General features: G+C 33.2%; 2 protein-coding genes across 2 annotated transcripts; one reads left to right on the top strand and one right to left on the bottom strand.

Moving 5' to 3' along the window:
* The first annotated feature begins 4,925 nt into the window (after positions 1-4,925).
* Positions 4,926-7,251, top strand: LOC107781509 (aspartyl protease family protein At5g10770). The gene is made up of 2 exons (XM_075251468.1): positions 4,926-5,218; positions 5,733-7,251. The coding sequence occupies exons 1-2, from the start codon at positions 5,050-5,052 to the stop codon at positions 7,001-7,003; spliced, it is 1,440 nt and encodes a 479-aa protein (XP_075107569.1). The 5' UTR covers positions 4,926-5,049; the 3' UTR covers positions 7,004-7,251.
* Positions 7,252-7,330: 79 nt separating this feature from the next.
* On the bottom strand, positions 7,331-11,546 carry LOC107781497 (putative folate-biopterin transporter 3). Its single transcript, XM_016602210.2, has 5 exons — positions 11,053-11,546; positions 9,311-9,570; positions 8,861-8,956; positions 8,598-8,768; positions 7,331-8,434 (listed from the first exon to the last, which is right to left on the bottom strand). The coding sequence occupies exons 1-5, from the start codon at positions 11,414-11,416 to the stop codon at positions 7,823-7,825; spliced, it is 1,503 nt and encodes a 500-aa protein (XP_016457696.1). The 5' UTR covers positions 11,417-11,546; the 3' UTR covers positions 7,331-7,822.
* Between the last annotated feature and the right edge of the window lie 7,651 nt (positions 11,547-19,197).

The raw sequence follows: 19,197 nt of genomic DNA, 5'->3' as shown, positions 1-19,197 counted from the left end.
CTCTTTCCTTTCATATTACGGCGGCTTTATAACTCACGCGCTGTCTTTATAAGACCAATCATTAATGATTTTACACCTCAATCTCTTTGACTGTTGATTTCTTTTTTGGAAGAAATTAATTCTCTCGTTCATTTTTTTTTTCCAGTATTTTAAAAATATATTTTACTTTTATTTTATTTGTTACTTTTAACATATTAAAAAATAATAATTTTTTTCTGTTATACCCACAATATTAATTACTCATTTTAAATTATTTTCTCTAATTCATTAAAAATATACATCAATTAATATATGTATTATGGTAAATTATGTAATTTATTTATTATTTCTTAAGAGATGTACAAAATCCATAATGAACAAGTAAAAGTGAAAGGAGGAAGTAGTATACCATATATATTACTCCTCACAAAGTCACAATGTAAATATTTTTAGAAGAATCCCTCTTCATAATTTCCTTCTCCACTATTCACATACCACCTTCACTCAAAGGAATTTTAAAAGAAAATTAATATTGAATAAATGGCTCGTACATTTACCTGAAGTTCCTCACTAAGCTTTTTTATTATAAAGCAATAAAGAAGCAGATTATAATATGTAAGCACATATCACATAGTCTATGTAGTTGAGATTTAACAAGGCAGAAAAACATAGGAATGATGCATTACAATTGCTTGTTGAGCTGTCATAGTAAACCAAGTTGGTCTAGTGGCCCTTTACCAAGTTGGGTAGAAAGTGATATTTCTAATTTATAATAAAAAAAGAAAACTAACCTCTTATGTTTCAATTTCTTTTCATAATTTCCGTCTCCTCTCCACTTCCACTCAGAAGAAATTAAAAGTAAAGCAATGTGCAACTAATGGCACGTACATTAACATGAATTAACTTTCTCACTAAACTTTGTTACCACAGTAAAATAATCGTGAATCACAATATAATATGGAATAACGAGCGTAAAACATAACACAAAATTATTGCTCGCTAATTAAAGATAATATAATTTAATTATCATTTTCACATGGATTGGATTTAAACAGTGCTCACATAATTTTCAGTTGATTACTATCATGGAAAATGAACACTTGATTTGATGATTATTACTACGATTAACTATTAAAAATTAGGCAATTAACAATTGATCACAACGGACAACAAATGAGCAACGAAAAGAAATCAATGAGAGAAATAAAGGTAATTGACTAGACAAGTACAAGATAATTGACTTGGGATCCAATTCTTGAGTTAGTTCATTCTATAATACTGTTGATTCTCACGAATTCAACATATAATCAGATTACATTTGAAGGTAATATTGCTCTTTCGATTAAACGTTAATTTCAGTAATTAATCAAATTGAAGCACGATAAACAATTGCAACAATAAAATGATGGTTATGATCTAAAGGGTAACTTCTCACGAATATTTCCCTATTTTTTAGTTCGATTAATAATTCAAGAGGCTCTTTCGATTACCTGCTTGAATCACGAATTTAAATTAGAGCATAAGATGTAAAGAAACTCAATATCAAGCTCCTCTTTCGATTAAGTAAAATAAGAAATAACTCGACGATACGAATTAAAACTCCATTAATTAATTCCAACAATTATCAAGAATCGAATCCCTAATCAAGTTATCAAAACGCCGTATTTGTCAACACCCTAATGGAAATTACTCCATAGCAATGGAAAAAGTCATTTCAATAAGGTTTAAAAAACATAGAAAACATCAATGCTAATGATTCGATACAAACCCCGTATTGCACTGATTGTTCATTGACATCTTGATGAATTCTTATGTCTTCTTGCCTTAGTTACTTCTCAAATCTTTCGTAGGTCAAAAGTCCCTCCCAAAATGTGTTTTTGGTATATTTATACAGTGTAGAAGTGAGTCCAGACAAAACTATCCTTTCGAAGTCGAAATAGGAAAATATTCTATGAATATTGCACTGAAGCATCGCGCCTAGCGTTATGCCATGCGCCGCGTGTGTGGGGATTTTCAGAGAGCATGCAAAACGTCTGTCAGACCTAATTTACACTGTCGCGCCGCGCCTCGTGGCGGCCCATGCGGCGCGGCTGTGTATTATTCTTAGAGTGAATCGTTTCGTCCACTTTTTGACATCCAGACTTGGTCATCGATCCCCGAACACGATCCCGATTTAATTCCTTGGGTTTTTACTCAGATTTCAAAGCTCCAAATTGTTCGATTTAGCTCCAATTCATCTTTTTAACTCGAAATCAACTCCTACAAGGCCTAAAACACGTAATAAGTGCAATTCACTATCATATAAGCTCAAACACACGTAAAATGCATTAATTAGAGTGTAAAACTACGGCTAAAATACGGGTTTCTAGCCTACCATCACGTATCACCTAGACTTGGTCTAAGCAATTATTAAGATTTTATAAGACGGAGAAAACAAATAGGAGTGATGGCTATGAATTATGATGCATAACAATTGCTTCCTCTAGTAAACCAAGTTGCCCCAGTGCCCCTTTACCAAGTTGGGGAAGAAGAGATATTTCTAAACTGATATCATTTGAATTAAGAGCCCAAGCATTTGTTTTTTAAACGGAATATTGCCATTTGCTTTCTTTCTTCCTATAGATTTTCCAAAACTTTTAGTTAAACATCGGATTTGAGGCATCCATTTTTTATATAATCATGTGGATTATTTAAAGTTTAATCTTGCCTAAGCATCTCTTTTATCTACTAAAGATTGCTTTTATCATTCCCTCATCTTTTACAGGGCCAGCAAAATGAGCTACGAAAGAGTAAAGCCTCTACGAGTGGCCCATTGACCCCTCAGTTTTACTAGGCCATATTAATAACTTATGCACATTTGACAGACATTAAAGCCTGGTCCATTTTTGTGAGAAATTAGCTGGTTTGTCGCATTGATGATGTCAACATGGCCCATAATGATTTTGCCAAGATATAAGTCATCTAGTTGTTAGAACATAATAGGATCTTAGATGCTGGTCCAACAGAGACGAAAGTTGGCCATATTGATTCGGGAGTGTCGGGAGTCCCATGTGGAAGGGATAAAAGTTAACCGGCACCTAATGGCTCCCAAGAACTCTTATCGTGGAATTAGCAGGTTATTGGCGGGGAGAACTGGCACGAATATAAAACCTTTATAAATCATGGATAAATTAATATTTCCCTGCAACAATAATCCTCCTTATTGTAGATCAAATGTTACAAGTGGATAGGAAATTAATATGGCGGAGACTCAAGTTAAGGCGATAAATCATAAGCACATAATGAAAGCGAAATGATATTGCCTATTTAGTTGGCCAGGCATGAGGACTGAAATGTTCAATTGCTAGTTGTGGAATGAATACCAAGCCTTATATGATGGTAAATAATTGGCATATATATATATATATATATATATATATATATATATATATATATATATATATATATATAATGATTGTCTGCTCACACTCGTGAACTCACAACGCTATTTAAAGGCAAAAAAGGTTTGATGACTTCTCTCCGTACCTATGATTTATAATATTGCAAGTTGCTTTCAGTAATGCAGACATCTTTCAATTTGCCAAGGTTTATTATTGGATACAGCTTTATTTGCTTTAATTTCTTTCTCTATATAATAATATGTGCTCATGTCGGGGTCTTTATTGGTGGATGGGTCATTTGATTTAGAATGCAAAGTGAGAGAGAAAAAAAATCCGTACTTTAACATCAAATTAGAAGTTTTTATAACAGATTTGAAATTTTAAACTAAGCTTATAATAATTATTATATTTAGAGAAATACATGTGATCAAATAATTCCGCAATAATTTTGAAGAATTACGAAGTTTGGATTTGTTATAGCTGCTGAGGCCAATATATGTGCAAGGTTCATTAATGTTCGTTATGACGCAATTATCAATTCAAGTAAATCAAATTGTTTGCAATATTATACTCAAGAAATCTGTCAAGGGAATGTGTACTTTTGGCTTTTTAAGTCCCTATTCCCCACCCCACCAACCAAAAAAAAAACAAAAACAAATTGGAGTATTAAAATAAAGAGAGAAAGAAATGGATTGGTTTTATCTTTGATAATAATAATTAATACACAGCACAAGTTTGATTAGCAATTTTTGCCTATTCATAGGAGGAAAACTTCGGAAGAACGTATCCAAAGACTATAAGTGCTTTACATGGTTTGGGCATTAAGAGAAAGATATACTGTTGTTGTAGAAAATATTTATACAATAATATTATTTAAAAAATAATTGAATTTTACTTAGTTGATAAATATTAATTGGTAACACTAAGAAAATGATAGATAACATGAATATTAGTACTTACTTGATACATAACATGTTTAAATTACATTGATAGTATAATGATTCATTATAAATCCTAATGGAAAATGGGAAAGGACACGAGCCCCAACATTGTGTCCACCCAAAAATCATCCAAAACAAAGCTAAGTTAGCCTTGTATTGTTTCTGTGCAGTACTGTACGTTTGGTAAGTTTGTGAGTTGTGACAGTTGATTGATTCCCTGAAGGAAGAGTCCTTTTTTTGGTTTCATGTCCCATATATCTGTTCGATTAAATTTGAATTCACGCCAGAAAATTTCACTAACTCCTTAATAAATACGACTTCATACTCAAGGCTTGAACCTGAGATTTTTAATATAAAATAACGAAGTACTTACCACTCCACTACAAGACTTCAAACCCTTGTACGTGGAGAGGGGTCCTTATCCATGGAAGTCTTAGGAACAACCAATAAAATGTAATTTCTGAATCACAAGCTCAATGAAAGCTAAGTCCATTGTCTCCACAAACAACTTACAAATATCACTTTATTTTTCCCAAGTATCTGCACGTGAAATCCCAATAATTTCTCATGCATTTGTGGGGTCCTCTTTTAGCCAGCCACTCTCCTTTTGTTCTCTTGCCTACTGTCCAACTCCTAAGAATCTCATTTTCTCTTTAGCTTAGCTCTACTCTCTTTTCCTCCTCCTCCTATGTTTTTAAACCTTTGTTGAGTTCATCTTCAAAAGCTGCAATTGTAAAGCTTTAAAAACAATGTCACTTTACCAATATTCCATTCTTTGTCTTCTGCTTTTTGTATTACTCACTTCTTCTGGAAATGGAGCATTTGGTCAGGCAGTTAATGAACTACTTCTCCCACTCAAAACACTTCAAAGGATACACAACAGTTATTATGGCCCAAGTTGTTCATCTCAAAAATCAAGTGAGTTTATGCACATACACAAAAAAAAGAGACATTGTAGCTTGAGCTAATCATTTTTTATATCATATACTGTAGTATATATTAGTGGTTGTTTAGCTTTTCTCACATCAATATTATCAAACTCTTTCTTGGGATATGCTATCATAAGTTCAGCCACTTTTCATGCTTTATGTTGGTTTTTTATCTTAAAACTAAGCTAAATTTCAACACTTTAAGTCATCTAATTCACACAATTATTGCTTCTCTAATCCCTATATCCTAAAAGCAGTATGTGCAGAGGTTGATGTAGGCTATTTATATATATATATATATATATATATATATATATATATATATATATATATATGTGTGTGTGTGTGTGTGTGTGTGTGTGTGTGTGTGTGTGTGTGTGTGTGTGTGTGTGTGTGTGTGTGTGTGTGTGTGTGTAGTGAGTTTAGTGTTAAGAATTACCTTGAAGGTATAAATCCTTCAAAGTAGTACGTGTTGTTAATAGTCATCATCTGTGGTTTTCCAGGAAGTGAAAATGGGGCAACAATATTGGAAATGAAGCACAAAGATTACTGCTCTAGATCAAGAGGTGACTTGAATAGAAGGCTGCAGCAACGATTGGTAGCTGATGATATTCGAGTTCAGTCAATGCAATCACATATCAAGAACATCAGTTCACAACAAGTTGAAACTTTATCACAGACCACCCGAATTCCTATCACTTCAGGTGTCCCAATGCAGACTCTAAATTACATTGTCACAATGAGATTAGGCGGTCGAAACATGACAGTAATTGTGGACACAGGAAGTGATCTTACTTGGGTTCAATGCCAACCTTGTAGATTGTGTTACAGTCAACCAGAACCTCTTTTCAACCCCTCATTTTCCTCTTCTTATCAATCAGTTGCATGTAATTCATCAGCCTGTCAATCTCTTGTATCTGCAACCGGGAATTCAGGACTATGTGGTACTAATTCACAAACTTGTAATTACCTTGTAAGTTATGGAGATGGATCTTACACAAAAGGTGAACTTGGCCAGGAGCATTTGGTTCTTGGAAACAGTTCAGTTGACAATTTTGTTTTTGGCTGTGGTAGGAATAATAGAGGTCTGTTTGGTTTAGCTTCAGGTCTTATGGGACTTGGAAGGAGTGATCTTTCCTTAATATCTCAAACTTCTAATGTGTTTGGTGGCGTTTTCTCGTATTGTTTGCCTTCAACTGACGCAGAGTCCTCTGGTTCACTAGTATTTGGTGGTGATGCTTCAGTTTTCAAGAACTCTACACCAATCTCTTACACTAAAATGGTTCCAAATCCACAGCTTTTTAGCTTCTATTTTCTCAATATAACTGGGATGACTATTGGTGGGGTTGTTGTTCAAGATTCAAGTTTTGGCCAAAGTGGATTTCTCATTGATTCTGGCACAGTTATCACAAGGCTTCCTCCTTCCATTTACAAAGCTGTTAAAGCTGAGTTCTTGAAACAATTTTCAGGGTACCCTTTTGCACAAGATTATTCAATTCTTGACACTTGCTTTGACCTCTCTGCATATGAAGAAGTGAACATTCCAACCATTAAAATATATTTCGACAGTGGTGCTGAGATGGAAGTGGATGTTGCTGGTGTTTTCTATTTTGTGAAGAGTGATGCATCTCAGGTCTGTTTGGCTTTGGCAAGCCTACAATATGAAGATGAGACTGGAATTATTGGAAATTTTCAGCAGAGAAACACCAGGGTCATATATGACACAAAACAGTCACAAGTTGGATTTGCAAAAGAAACCTGCAGTTTCATGTAGATGACATAATATCTAAAGGCCAATAATGACTCGTTGGCGATGATATCTTTACTATTTTGCTAGACAGAGATAACTATTGGAGCTTTACTTATGGAGGAAGATACAGATATTATGGGTGGCAGTTATGGTTATGTAAAATATCCCTTAAACTTCTCTTAATGATGTAACAGTTCAATCCTTATATAAAATGTGAAAACAGCATATTGACTACAAGAGAGGAACCTCAATTGTTTTTCTCTATAATATCACTGCTAAGTTGTATGTACAAAGAGAAGAAGGTAATTGAATTTTTTTTTGGCCGAGTAAGAAAATATTGATTCTTAATCATCTCATCAAAAATCAAAAGTTTTTACAGGAAAGAATACAAATTAGCATATTCTTTACAAGCATATAAAAACAGGTATCAGGCCCACAATAGAATGTCTCGACAACCGAGCCTGTGGTCCGTAGGTTGTGGCAGGAAAGAAAAATGACAGAGCCAAAAAAAATGATTCCTTTTTCTCCTCGAAATCACAACAATACCAGAGCCAACCACTCTAGCACGTTTCAATTCTTGAGCTGGATTCACAAGTACTACTTCATAAAAACAAATTTACAAGGTCATTTGCTAGTTGCTAAAATGGTACAAAATACAAATGGTTAACATCAAGTTGAGCCGTACCAGGTAAATAACTTTGTTACGTGTGCTCTAACTTCTTTACCAGAAAGCTAGTAAATCCGTCTTGTACAACCTCGGTCATGCTGCTAAAAAAATAGCAGCTGAGAGACAAAAACATTTGCACACCAGAATGGTGGAATATACTTTCCCTACTATGGCACTTATGAATCCACTAAATGTTGATCGATGTTGGTTACTAGTGGAGTCATCTCCAGCTTTTGAGCGCCCAAGTTATCGTCTCCCTTTTTCCTATTCAACATCTCAGTTGGTAGAATAGAAGCAGTGGGATCACTGCTTGGCACCAAAAATAGAAGGCCAATGGGAAGAACCCTCGAAAAGCTTCGGATAACTACTGCTATCCAAAGGTTGTCAAATTGAGTTCTTGTGACATTCAAGGTGTGAAGTAAAAGGCCTCCAGCCCAAGATGCTGTGAGACTGCCAACATGATCAATTGACATTAGCAAAGCGAAAAAAGTTCCTTCAATGCCAGAAGGGCAAAGCTTTGAACTGAGTACAAGAAGAGGCATCCATCTGAGACGCCCAATCATATGAGAAATTGCAGCATCGCATACAGCAACAACATAATCAGGGATTCCAAACTGCAGGTTTACTCGTGATATCAATATCAAATCTAGCAGTCCTGAAGCGCCATATAATAGCTGAGACCAAAAAAGTACGAAACGAAAAGGATGGTTTTTAAAAGAATTTTGGTAGAGGAGAACTCCGAGAAGATAGCCTACTGCACCAACAGAGGATATTGTACCTACAATCTCCTGCATAAATGTCGAAAATGGATTGATACTCTGTGATTAAGATGTTATTTTCCAACTCCATAAGAAGACAAATAAGGAATATGCAAAGTCATGAGCAAGAGGTAAGATCTTGAATCACAAAGTTGTCGACAAACAAGGTTTGAATAGATAAAAGTTCAAGTACCTTTGAGAACAATGGGCCACCCTTTGCATCTGTATACCAGTAAAACATTCCCTCGTGAATATGCAAACTCAATGCAAGGGAAATATACATGTACAGACACGGCCTCCACACATTCTCGCATTTCAGAGCCATCCACATAGCCTTACAAGCATCCAAGAACTTTTGACCTACCTGTTTGCAGAAACATATGTTCACAATACAAATACAAGAAGATCAAGAACTGTCCTAAGCCGAGCAAAGGGATATACGATGTTCCAATATACCTGCCTGTATGCAACATTGTGTATAAAGGGTTCGTGCAGCATCATTCCTACCAAAATTACCAGCGCAGCTGGAATGCTTAAAACTCCAAACACTCCCTACCAGATTACATTTATCAGAAAACAAGGAAATATCAAGTGACAAGAGGCAATAAGTAACTCAGGCTACTCATGAAGCAGCATCATTATGTTCATTCTAGAGGTAAGCTAGAGTAGGTTAAGCCAACAAAAAGATTAATGAAGCCATAAACTCTTGTGGATATGAACAAACCAATATATCTGAATAATATACAGTAGTTTCATCTAACAGGAAAAAGCATTCAACAAGATTCATTAAAAAAATCAAGAACAACTCCTCAGTCTTGATAAATGATTAGCCAATTAGCAAAATGCAAATTAAAGCAGAGGCAATATTCCATCGACAATGATCGAAATAGGTCCGCGATACCAAACCTTAGATCCAATTAGATGAACCAAAAAGCCACTGATAGTGTACCCAATCAGTTGCCCAACTGAAGAGCTTACTCCACACAAGCTTTGCATGTCACTGGCAAGAGAAGGATGGCTTATACTGTTCTCTGTGACACATGCATCAATAGTAACATCTGCTACTGCCTGCGCAGCACTTCCACCCATTAGGCACAACAAAGCAGATGCAAGTTGTAAGTTGTGGCCGAATGACAAATTGAGCATGGCAAAAGCACCAAGAAAACCTAAAGAACAAAGGGAGGCAAGTCAAAAGAATTCTCTTCTGTCTGTTATTTGACAACTCGACATCTGAAATTGGATAAAGTAAATTCTTTAAACCAACTACAAAGCAGCAAGCTATTTCTATATTCTAGAAAAGAGAATTAATCAGTCACTCAAAGACGACTCAATACCAAACAACAACAACAACAACAACAACCCAGTATAATCCCACTAGTGGGGTATGGGGAGGGTAGTGTGTACGCAGACCTTACCACTACCCTGGGGTAGAGAGGTTGTTTCCAAGAACGCCCACCTTGCTCTTGGGGTGACTCGAACTCACAACCTCTTGGTTGGAAGTGGAGGGTGCTCACCACTAGAGCAACCCACTAATGGGGGTTAATGTTATGAATGTTCTATATCTGTTACGCTCTATTTGGGATTATTTCATTTCAATACCACAAAATGTCTTTTCTATAGTACAGGTGCACTGACAAATGCAATGTCATTTTTAGCAGAAGCACAACAAGTTACAGAATGTATATTTGCAACGATCGCAATGAGCAATCAAATATTTTAGACTACAAGACAGCCATAAGCTGCTTTACATAACACTGACAACAAATATTATCTTGCTCAGCCTTTCGAATTTCCCTCTATATCCATATCTAAAAGAAGTTATAACGAAAAGGTAAATTAGAGACATTGCCGTTGGATAACACCATTCATATTCTTCAATCTCACACTGACATCATCTTATTATTACCGATGCATTGATTCTAGAGGTAGACCAGCTACTGGAGAACTAAGTCAATAGCTTACATCCAGTATAAATAAGTCGAATTCTTGAAAGAGTGGCATTAATAAAAATGTCTGATGATACCACTATCATCACAGCTAATGAAAAGTTAACCAATGAAGATGAAGATTTAGTTTAATTCCTATCTTTTTTGTTGATTAAGAGCTCAGTTAATAATTCAGTATTCAAATACAGCTTTGTCCCCAATCAGAAAACCCCACCCAGCCAAGGATTTTAAGTCGGTTGTCGTGTTTGGTCTCTAGTTGGTCAGTTTACCAGTTCTTAATGATAAGACACAATTTTGGTGTTATTGCAGTGTCATCACTGATAAGTGACAGAGGAGGAACTTTTGAGTTCAATCAGAAAAATTGAAATACGAAAACTGGAAAAGTTCATAAGTTAAACAAGACATTTGATATTTTCAACATTTCAATTCAGAAGCCATTGGTCTGAGCAAACAAACCAAAATGTTCACTACTTAATGTTCTAATTTGGAAATCACAACAACAATAACAACTGCCTCAGTTCAAAATAAGTTGGGTCGGCTATATAAATACTCATGGAACATGTTACTCCATTTAAACTAATGGCATAGTCAAATATCGATGATGATTAAATACAAACAAATCGGATATCATTAATTTTAAGAGCAATTATCTTGAAAAATACAAATGGTAATTTAAATTTTATTGCCACCTAAATCACATACCAGCAAGAATGAAGTATGGCCTCCTTCTGTATCCTCTAATGGGAAGAGTATCAGTTAAAAGGCCCCAAATAGGCTTCACAATCCAAGGAAGTTGAATTATTCCTGAATATATTTGAGCTTCAGAGGGTTGTAGCTTTTGCTCATCCTTCATATAATACTGAGTACTAATCTTGCTTAGACCTGTACTCAATCCCTGATTAATACCATATATAATAACCACACCTGACACAAAGCTCCAGTGAAATTCATCACATAGCATTCTGAACCAGTAATATGGTTTTAGAATTAGTCCCAACATTTTATTCTTTTGGCTTTTTTCTTTGTGTAGTTGTCCCTCTAATGGAAGTTCATCTTCTTCCCTCATTATTCAACTAACTATAATTATTCAGTGATTTCATAAGCTGGTAAGATCCAGATCAAAAATGAAAGTAGTTCACACAGTCAACGGAAACTGGGAGAGTCAAATAAAGAAGAAGACATCAAAGAAAAAAGAAAGTGTACATAATATTTAAGTTGTTTATATGTCCTTTTCTCAGTTGCCACAAATTTCAAGCATAACGTAAAAAGTTACTCAACTATGCGAAGAGAATATATATTAGTTTTAGTATGTGTGTTGCACGTGTTTTTTTGGGTTTATTGATAAAAATTATACAAAATATAGAATAAAAAAATTATGTGTAATAACAATTAACGTTATGCAATATTCATTTTAACGAAAACATAAACATACATTGACACAATAGTTTAATTAAAAGAATTTGGTATTTTCTGGTTTTAGGTGAATTACTTATATAGTATTTGATTGTTGGTATTTTATTGTATGATATCTTTGTTGACAATATTCTTGGTGTATGTTATTTCTTTGTTATTATTTTTCTTTTATAGATTTATTGTTTACATAGTTCAAATAACAAAGGATTTAATAGTAAAATCTAGTTGATTTCAAATTTTTAAATATTAAAAAAATATTAAATGACTATTATTATTCTTAAATATTAGAAAAATAATAAAATAATTATTTTTATCTAGTGTGCGATCTGTTTTTAAAGGGTAAAAATAGCGAACGGTATTTTGCTAACTGTTTTCATACTTTTAATATACTATAAAATATAGAATCTAGTCTATGTGTGTTGTCTTGTGTCCTGCATTGAGTAAGAAATTTTAAAAATCACATAAATATTATTAAAAATTATATCTTGAGTTATACATAGACGTTAAAGGAAATCGTATAAATTCTTAAAATGAGAATGTTAATTTCATTTATCTGAATCAATAATGCAATAAAGTTTGCTCTACACAAGTCCTCATAGTCTTAACTAAGATTATTTACCATTTGTTACTATTTGAAGAAACATTTTATTTATTCCTAGAGAATCATTTCAAATCGCAAAATATGAGACAAAGTCTTGACATTTTTTTTAAAATTTTATCTCAATGTATCTAAGAGGACTGCAAAAACGATACGAGGCAAAGTAAAAAAGAAATTCCTAAAATTCCTAAACTAAATATAGGAGGAAAATATATTTTCAAAAGAAGTAATCAGATTGATTTCAATTTTTAAAATTTGACATAAATAAAAATAAAAAATACATTTTCAAGAAAGATTAAAATTATTTTAATTATAAAGTACTGGGAAGAACAATCTTAAAGAAACATGCCAATCACACAATCAAACACTTCATAATTCTTTTGAGCATCTCAAGGATATTATAAACATATTGAAAGAATACATATTGTACTTTAAAAAAAAAGATAATAATTTATATATTTGACTACTATTTTAAAAAAATAATAGGATGCGTATTCTAAAAAAAAGTATACTAAAGGGATAAAGAATATAATTGCTCTTTAACAATATCCAATAAAAGAAAGTAAAAATAGGTAAGGACACTAAATTATTAATACATGGGTCACCAACAGCCTTGCGTTCTGAAGATGCCAATTTGAATAGAAAAAATGCATTCATGAGAGGAGCACCTTAACCGTAAAATATGTTAGCAAGAGCCCCGATTAAATTCAAACATAATATCGTTCATTGCAATCACATTAAATTTAATACCTTCACTCATCAGAATAAATCTTATAGATACTTATCGCACTAAATTTCACTAAGACGTAATTCATACCAAATAAATGTTAAGTAATCTTGTCTCAAATATTAAAATAGATCAAATAAATTGAATAACAAACTACACTCAAACACCTACAAAATTTATACATGTGTCGTGACTAAATAAAACTCTTATGTTTGCATTCATATGCAAAATATACAAAAAATAAAATAATTTAATGACTGCAATTGGAATTGAAATAGTTGAAGTCACCTATCTTTAAGAAAATAAAGACATTAATCATCTCCGGTCTGCACATTAAACAAAAAAAATCAATTTGACAAGAGCTAAAGTGGCAATCTCCAACTTCTTATATGCTAAACCAAAACAAGACAATAACTTTCAATGTAGAACATTCAATTAGTGTGAAGCCGCTATGAACTTAACATGTAACCACCAATGTCTCCGGAAGTTAATTCAAATTTTTGTTAAGCCATCAAATTTTAAAAAACAAATCAAAATTTGACTACGGATACCATTATTGATAATACCTTTTTACCTATAAAATTTTACAATATGTTAAAACTTTAACCTTCATTAAGATTGACACATTGAAATTTATTTTTGAGAAAGAATTCATGTCATGAGAAAAATAAATTACCTCAAGAAATAGGTACTCCTATTCCCTGCTGCAATGGTTGTTTGAATACATTACTATACCACTGTGTAAAAGTAATACAACAAATAAATATTGTAGAATAAATTAGAAAGATGAAAAATACTACTATGATTAAATACACCAAAGCAAACCCTCTAGAAACTTAAAGTAAATCCTAAACCTAAACAAAGGAAAAACACAACGTAAGAGACGCACTGTAACATAGGTAACATTGATAATAAAGAATTCTAAATCCTAAAGGAAAGCCATGCGTAAAGAATCAAAACAAAGAAAAACGCAAAAATTGCGGCAGTAAACAATCTTAATTCTAAACCAAGAAAACCCTAAATAAGGGTAAAAAAAGCAAACGACATTTCAATATAGTAAATATATATATATATATATATATATATATATATATCTAAGTGCAAAATTGGCACATTTCCCTTCACAAAAATGCCCTTATTATTTAAGAGCCACCATATTAAGCTTAAGGGCTTTTTAGTCCTTCTCCAAACCCACAATTTTCCCTAAAAATTAAAGCCCAAATAAATTTAGATCTCTACGTTCCACGCTACTAATTGTCACTCTACTCTAATGATGGTTCTTCCCAAATTCTAAAAGGGTTTTTATCTCAAGTTTTTCTCTTTGCCTTGCCGCATATATTGTGATGAAGGTAAGGGTTTAAATGCTTATTTTCGTATCAGAATCATGGTATAAGTTTTTGTAATTTTCTTTCTTTTATTTATGCCACCATTATTTCCATTTTATTTGTTCTTTTTCTTAATCAAACAATCTGTATTGATAAAATTTTATACTTTTGTTGGCTTTAAATACAGGTGCTTAATAATATTTCCGTCGATTTTATCGTAGGTGTCTCAAGAAGTCATTGTCCATGTGGTGATAATGAATGCTATATTAATGGAGAAATTACTGAAAGATCAGACAAAGAACTTAGACATGAAAATATTGACATGGGTAATAGTGACTTGTATAAGGGTAGTGTTTAATAGTGATGATGAAGCGTATAATTGCTATGTAAATTTTGCTAAACAAGTTGGTTTTTCAGTTAGATGAGATCGCTATTTTGGACTAGAAAAGGGCGTAGATGTAGGCCAATTGCTTTTTACGGAAAAAGACATCAGGAGTTTTGTTCAATCAAAAAGTTCTACCAACATTGAATATGATGCTTTGGAGCTATTAAAAATTTGTAAGAGTTTGAAAGACAAAGATGTTGATTTCCAATATGATTTCACAATTGATGCATGCCAGAGACTTGAAAATATTATTTGGGCATTTGGGGACTCTATTCGTGCTTATGAGCTTTTTGGAGACGTAGTTATTTTTTATACTACTTATCGATTGAATCATTATGAGACGCCGCTAAGAGTTTGGGTTGGCGTTAACAATCATGGAAATACTATTTTCTTTGGTTGTGTTCTGTTACGAAATGAGAAGGCATCTTCCTTTTCATAGGCATTAAAGGTGAATATTATTATATTCTCAAAATTATTTAAATATTTTCTTTTTTTATTGCTAATGCCTATTTATTTTCCAGAGTTTCTTACGGCTTATGAACGGGAAATATCCACAAACCATATTAAATGATCAAGATCTTGGTTTAACAAAAGCGATCGCTAATGATTTGCCTCTCACAAAACATGTCTTTTGTATATGGCATATTACATCCAAGTTCTCTACTTGGTTCTCTTTTGTCCTTGGTTCAAGGTATCTCCAATTTAAATATGAATTTCACGGGCTTTATAAAATTGGTAGCATAGAAGAATTTGAGTGTCAGTGGGAAAAATTGATTGCTAAATTCGATCTTGAATCAGATAGGCATATCAAATTGCTTTATGCAAATCGTGCATCATGGGCATTGCCATATTTGAAAGGATATTTTTTTTGCTGGAATGACAACAACTGGACGCTCATAATCTATTAATGCATATTTGAAAAGATTTTTATATATGCTCTTAAACCAAATAGAAAGGTAAACAAATTCGCTTGATTCGTCCATTTTGCTTTTTTACCTCAGCCAAACAAATAAGATACACCTATAAAAATTTTAAAAAGAATCAACTTACATGCACGGATAAGTATGCAATTTTTATAATTTCGGAACAATTTGGGACATTTTGTTGAACTGAAAAATTAAAATTCAGGATGTACTAGCTAATTCCTAAATAACAGCCTTTTAAAGTGGCTACTTGATGTGCACGGTTAGCCACTAATTAGAGATATTTTTACTCTTTAGCCACCGTTTAAAATATATTTATTTTTTAGCCAGTGCTTAATAATTTTTTATCCGTCCGGACAAAAATACCCCTGTGCTAATATTAAGGACATCATGTCCTTAACTTCATATGTTCAGTGTAAATGTTAGGGACACAACGTCCTTAACTTCATGTGTTTAGTGTAAATGTTAAGGACATAATGTCCTTAACTTGTATTTGCACCTTCTGTTGTTAAACTTTAGGACCTCATGTCCTTAACTTCATATGTGTAGTGTAAATATTAAGGACATGGTGTCCTTAACTTCATGTGTGCAGTGTAAATGTTAAGGATATAGTGTCCTTAACTTTATGAGTGTTGTGTAAATATTAAGGACATGATGTCCTTAACTTCATAAATACTGTGTAAATATTAAGGACAAAGTATCTTGTATTTGCACATTCCGTTGTTAAACTTTAGGACATCATGTCCTTAACTTCATATGTTCAGTGTAAATGTTAAGGACACGGCGTCCTTAACTTCATGTGTACAATGTAAATGTTAAGGACATAATGTCCTTAACTTGTATTTGCACCTTCTGTTGTTAAACTTTAGGATCTCATGTCCTTAACTTCATATGTATAGTGTAAATGTTAAGGACATAGTGCCCTTAACTTTATGAGTGTTGTGTAAATATTAAGGGCATGATGTCCTTAACTTCATAAATAATGTGTAAATATTAAGGATAAAGTGTCTTGTATTTTCACCTTCCGTTGTTAAACTTTAGGACATCATGTCCTTAACTTCATATGTTCAGTGTAAATGTTAAGGACACGACGTCCTTAACTTCATGTGTGTAGTGTAAATGTTAAGGACATAATGTCCTTAACTTGTATTTGCACCTTCTGTTGTAAAACTTTAGGGCCTCATGTCCTTAACTTCATATGTGTAGTGTAAATGTTAAGGATATGGTGTCCTTAACTTCATATGTGCAGTGTAAATGTTAAGGACATAATGTCCTTAACTTTATGAGTGTTGTGTAAATATTAAGGACATGATGTCCTTAACTTCATAAATACTATGTAAATATTAAGGACAAAGTGTCTTATATTTGCACATTCCGTTGTTAAACTTTAGGGGATCATGTCCTTAACTTCAAATGTTCAGTGTAAATGTTAAGGACATGTCGTCCTTAACTTCATGTGTGCAGTGTAAATGTTAAGGACACTATGTTCTTAATATTTACACAACACTCATGAAGAAAGGGTAACAACGTTTTTTCATATTAATTTTAATAGAGTAGTGACTATTTGTGCTCAGCATTAAAAATACTAGATAAAAACTAAATATCATATTAAAAAATGATTATCCCACGCCATTTCTTCCCCGGATGATGTGAACGTATTCGTCTCAGCCTGAATTGGTTAGACTTGAGATCCACTAAGGCGAAACCCCTTACTGATCCAATTACATGATGGGCCAGAATAGTTAATAATCATGGGCCATTAATTTTTTGTTGGGCCCGATTTAGATGTAACTCATAAGATAACGAGGCCCTTGTTTGTTGGAAAAATGACATTGTATAACCGCTGTAAAAATAATAGTCAAAAAATATATAAAATTTATATATTTTTTGTATATATATACACATTCTGTATGTTATATATAACAATATATAAATATTATACATTTTCCGCTACTAGAAATAAATAATTTCTGGTGCGGGCTAAAAGTGAAAATATCCTTGTTTGTTGTGTTTGATCGACACTGAATTGGCGTATGGGACCTGCAACCCATATTCAACGGATGAAAGTTGAAAAATCATAATTTAGAAAATAAAAGGAATTTTTTCAATAAAACAATTAAAAGAAATAAAAAAGAGACAAGAACGAGGAGAAAGGAAGGAACGAGTGTGATATTAAATGTCTTGGGGTCTCAAAAATGGTTATGGGCTTAGATGGGCTTTAGAATTTTTTTTAAGAAGAGATGGAATACTAGATAGGAATATGTGAGATATAGTAATTAGTTATTTGTGTAAAACAAATAAAATTAATTGTGTATATGTTTATATTTTAATTGTTGAAGTCATGCTCAAGGTGCTTCAATGAATTTACAGTGAGAAAAAAATAAAACAAAATACAACAAGAATATGTGCATGCATGTTCTACTAGAGCAATGTTCTACAAATAAAGAATCAATGTCTATGCCAATGGAACATACAAACAACAACAAGAGCAACACAAGAGGATAACTAGCATACAATGCCATTCACAAGAAGCAAGAAAACTACTTCAACAAAAACAAAAGAGGCAGTAAGCAAGGACCAAGAATCAGGTATTGATGTCAAATTATTCAATGATGCCACAGGTAAGTACATTGTCACCTAAAAATTAAGATATATTCCTAAAGACTCTACTAGTATGCTTAATACTTTTTTAACACCTGACCACGATCAAAATCCTTCTGTTAATTTAAGTGATGATAACCACATTGAAAAAACCCCGCTCTTCGTCCATTAACTTAGTCAAACAGCAAATGGTTTTGGATAATATATTTAGTGGTAATAACTAAAATACCACCACCAACTCATTCATGAATCAACTTCTAAAGACAAACAATGCCCAAAACTCCCTAAATTCACTAGACGACAAATTTCTTAATACTAACGGGCCTAGCTTTTTTAACCCACGAACCCAATCAAACAGTGATGCCAACCTAATTAATAGAGTTAATGATGATCCTAAACTCTTTATCAACAATAACCCCAATCATTTAGCCATACCTCAGTGCATGCCAAAACACACCCGTCCAAATAAAAACAATCCATTAAACAAATATCGCCTACATTGATACACGTGCCAAATCAGCCGCATGCAAAATCCCCTATTAATCCAAACACGCTAAACCCTTCGGATGCCATGCAAATAGAGGTAATAATTCCTACTCCCTTCATCCTCAACCTCTTAAATCACCAACCTCTGTCTCAACACAATGCCAAGAATTCCTCTCAATCACCGGAGCAGATTCAGACTCATCCAAATTCTAAGAAACCAACGAACTCAAACGATGGACAACTCCCACCCTTTCCTTCCTAGTTAGCAAACCTACCCCTGATATATGCACAACCCCTACCCCCAAGATCACCATCCAACATCATGGATAGAACTGGGATTAATGGTGATGAGTGTCTCACTTCAACTCAATATCAATGGCCAGGAGAGT

The sequence above is a fragment of the Nicotiana tabacum genome, chromosome 4 (genome assembly GCF_000715075.1).
Source record: "Nicotiana tabacum cultivar K326 chromosome 4, ASM71507v2, whole genome shotgun sequence".
Lineage (NCBI taxonomy): Eukaryota > Viridiplantae > Streptophyta > Magnoliopsida > Solanales > Solanaceae > Nicotiana > Nicotiana tabacum.
This window is presented reverse-complemented; position numbering and strand designations above follow the sequence as displayed.

Bases quoted from the DNA above. Each gene is read 5' to 3' on its own strand.
- LOC107781509 (XM_075251468.1), top strand. From the start codon at position 5,050: ATGTCACTTTACCAATATTCCATTCTTTGTCTTCTGCTTTTTGTATTA. The intron at 5,219-5,732 runs GTGAGTTTATGC...GTGGTTTTCCAG, and splicing joins TTGTTCATCTCAAAAATCAA to GAAGTGAAAATGGGGCAACA.
- LOC107781497 (XM_016602210.2), bottom strand. From the start codon at position 11,416: ATGAGGGAAGAAGATGAACTTCCATTAGAGGGACAACTACACAAAGAA. The intron at 8,769-8,860 runs GTATATTGGAAC...TTCTGCAAACAG, and splicing joins ACAATGTTGCATACAGGCAG to GTAGGTCAAAAGTTCTTGGA. The intron at 8,435-8,597 runs GTACTTGAACTT...ACATTTATGCAG, and splicing joins GTGGCCCATTGTTCTCAAAG to GAGATTGTAGGTACAATATC.